This window comes from Chlorella variabilis, assembly GCF_000147415.1.
Source record: "Chlorella variabilis unplaced genomic scaffold CHLNCscaffold_350, whole genome shotgun sequence".
In the NCBI taxonomy this organism is placed as follows: domain Eukaryota; kingdom Viridiplantae; phylum Chlorophyta; class Trebouxiophyceae; order Chlorellales; family Chlorellaceae; genus Chlorella; species Chlorella variabilis.
In genome coordinates this window covers 1-1,812 of record NW_005434845.1, presented here as the reverse complement: position 1 = coordinate 1,812, position 1,812 = coordinate 1, and the positions used below count along the sequence as shown (strand labels likewise).

The window sequence follows — 1,812 nt, the reverse complement described above, 5'->3', positions numbered from 1 at the left end:
AATTTTGGTTGGGGATTCAGGTTTGGAGGGTGCGCATGGGTATGTGGGTGAGGTGAATTGGATGGTGCGGTCAAGGCGGAGCGTGCGGGCGCGGGAGGCAGCAGGAGGGCAGCAGGCGGCAGCGGAGGGTGCCCCCGTGCGCGCGCGCTGCTGCCGCCACAGAGCAGCCCCCCGCAACCAGCATCCACCACCACACACCCACCAGCACCCACCAGCACCCAGCACCCACCTCCCCAATCTCCTGCGCAATCTCGATGTTGGCGCCGTCCATGGTGCCGATGATGAGCGCGCCGTTCATCGCAAACTTCATGTTGCCGGTGCCGCTCGCCTCGGTGCCCGCGGTGGAGATGTGCTGGCTGCGGTGTGTGGGGTGGGGGCACACGGGGAGGGAGGGAGAGAGGGAGGGGAGGATGGAGGGGAAGAGCAGGTGAGGGAAAGAGGGAGGGGGAAGGGGAGGAGGGCGGGGAGCGAGGGGAGGCGGCATTCCAGGCGCAGGGCTGGCGGGTCGGATGCGCTGCTGCTCATCCACACGCACGCACACAGACCCGCATCAGCTGCAATGCAAACACCAACGTAAGGGCACCCACGCCCGCAGCCCAGCACCCACCTCAGCTCGGTGCCCGGGATTATGGTCTCTGCCACGCTAACGTTGTAGTCGGGCACAAAGGCCACCTTGAGCAGGTCGCCCACCTCGGGGTCCGCGTTGACCTGGGGGTGTGGGTGGTGGTGGTGGTGTGCGTCATATGTTTCACAGTTGACCGCCATTTTTCGATGTATTTTTTGGTGTGGGTGCGTTTGCGATGCAATGGATATATGTGTGTGCGCCGCGATCGGGACAGCGTGGCGTGCGCGTGCGACCGTGCGCGCCCGCGCGCACGGTCGCGTCCTGGCTGCGGGCGCGCGCGGCGCCCAGCAGGCGCAACCTCCTCCTGGCCCCGTCCCCGCCCGCCAGGCAGCACACGCACACACACCAGCTCACCTTGTCTGCCACTGCAGAGACCAGCTTGATGATGCGCTTGGCCATCTCATAGCCGGGGGCCGCCTTGCCGCCAATCACGCACACGCGGGGCACCACCTGCGGGGGCGGGGCAGCGGCGGCGGCTGGGTAAGTTTGCTGCAGGGGAGGCGGCGGGCGGGGCCACCAGGCAGGCGGGCCCTTGGCAGAGCAGCGGGCCCCCGTTCTCAGCGCCCAGCATGGATAGGATGGACAAAACGAATCAGTTCAGGCGGGGCCCTGCCCCTAGCAGCAGCAGCAGCAGCAGCAGCAGGCAGGCCTGCCCCTAACACCACCACCACCACCACCACCGCCACCACCACCACCCACCTTCTTCCGCTCCGCCGCCCCCATCTTCTTGATGCGGTCGTAGCGGTGGATGATGCCCAGCACGTTGAGCAGCTGGCGCTTGTACTGCAGGGGCGGGGCGGTACGGGCGGGGCGAGGTGGGGCGGGCCGGGCGGCACGGGCAGGACGAGGCGGGTCGGGTGGAGGCAGGCAGGGTGAGGCGGGCGGTACAGGGCAGGCGCTGGCTGGCGAGCATCAGGAGCTGGAGGAGGGGCCTGTGGTGGCGTGGATTGGTGGGCAGGCAGCGCCCACAGCCAGAGCGCGCCGGCAGCGGCACCCCTTGCTGCCACTGCACCGCCAGGTCAGCGCCACCTCAGCACGCCACCTCAGCACGCCACCTCAGCACCCACCTCGTGGATGCGCTTGACCTGGACGTCCAGCATGGCCCCCCCTGCGGGCAGCGCCACACCCCGTTCAGCCCGCTCCGATAAAGAGCCAAAGCTTCTTGGGCCTTGGCCGTCCCCCTTCAA

General features: G+C 68.4%; 1 protein-coding gene across 1 annotated transcript; it reads right to left on the bottom strand.

Annotated features, from left to right (window-relative positions):
* Positions 1-229: 229 nt before the first annotated feature.
* Positions 230-1,725, bottom strand: CHLNCDRAFT_141574 (hypothetical protein; the record flags this gene model as incomplete). The annotated part of the gene is made up of 5 exons (XM_005842564.1): positions 230-356; positions 608-708; positions 980-1,075; positions 1,325-1,408; positions 1,693-1,725. Coding segments are annotated over 5 exons (441 nt in total), but the record flags the coding sequence as incomplete, so codon positions are not given.
* Positions 1,726-1,812: the final 87 nt, after the last annotated feature.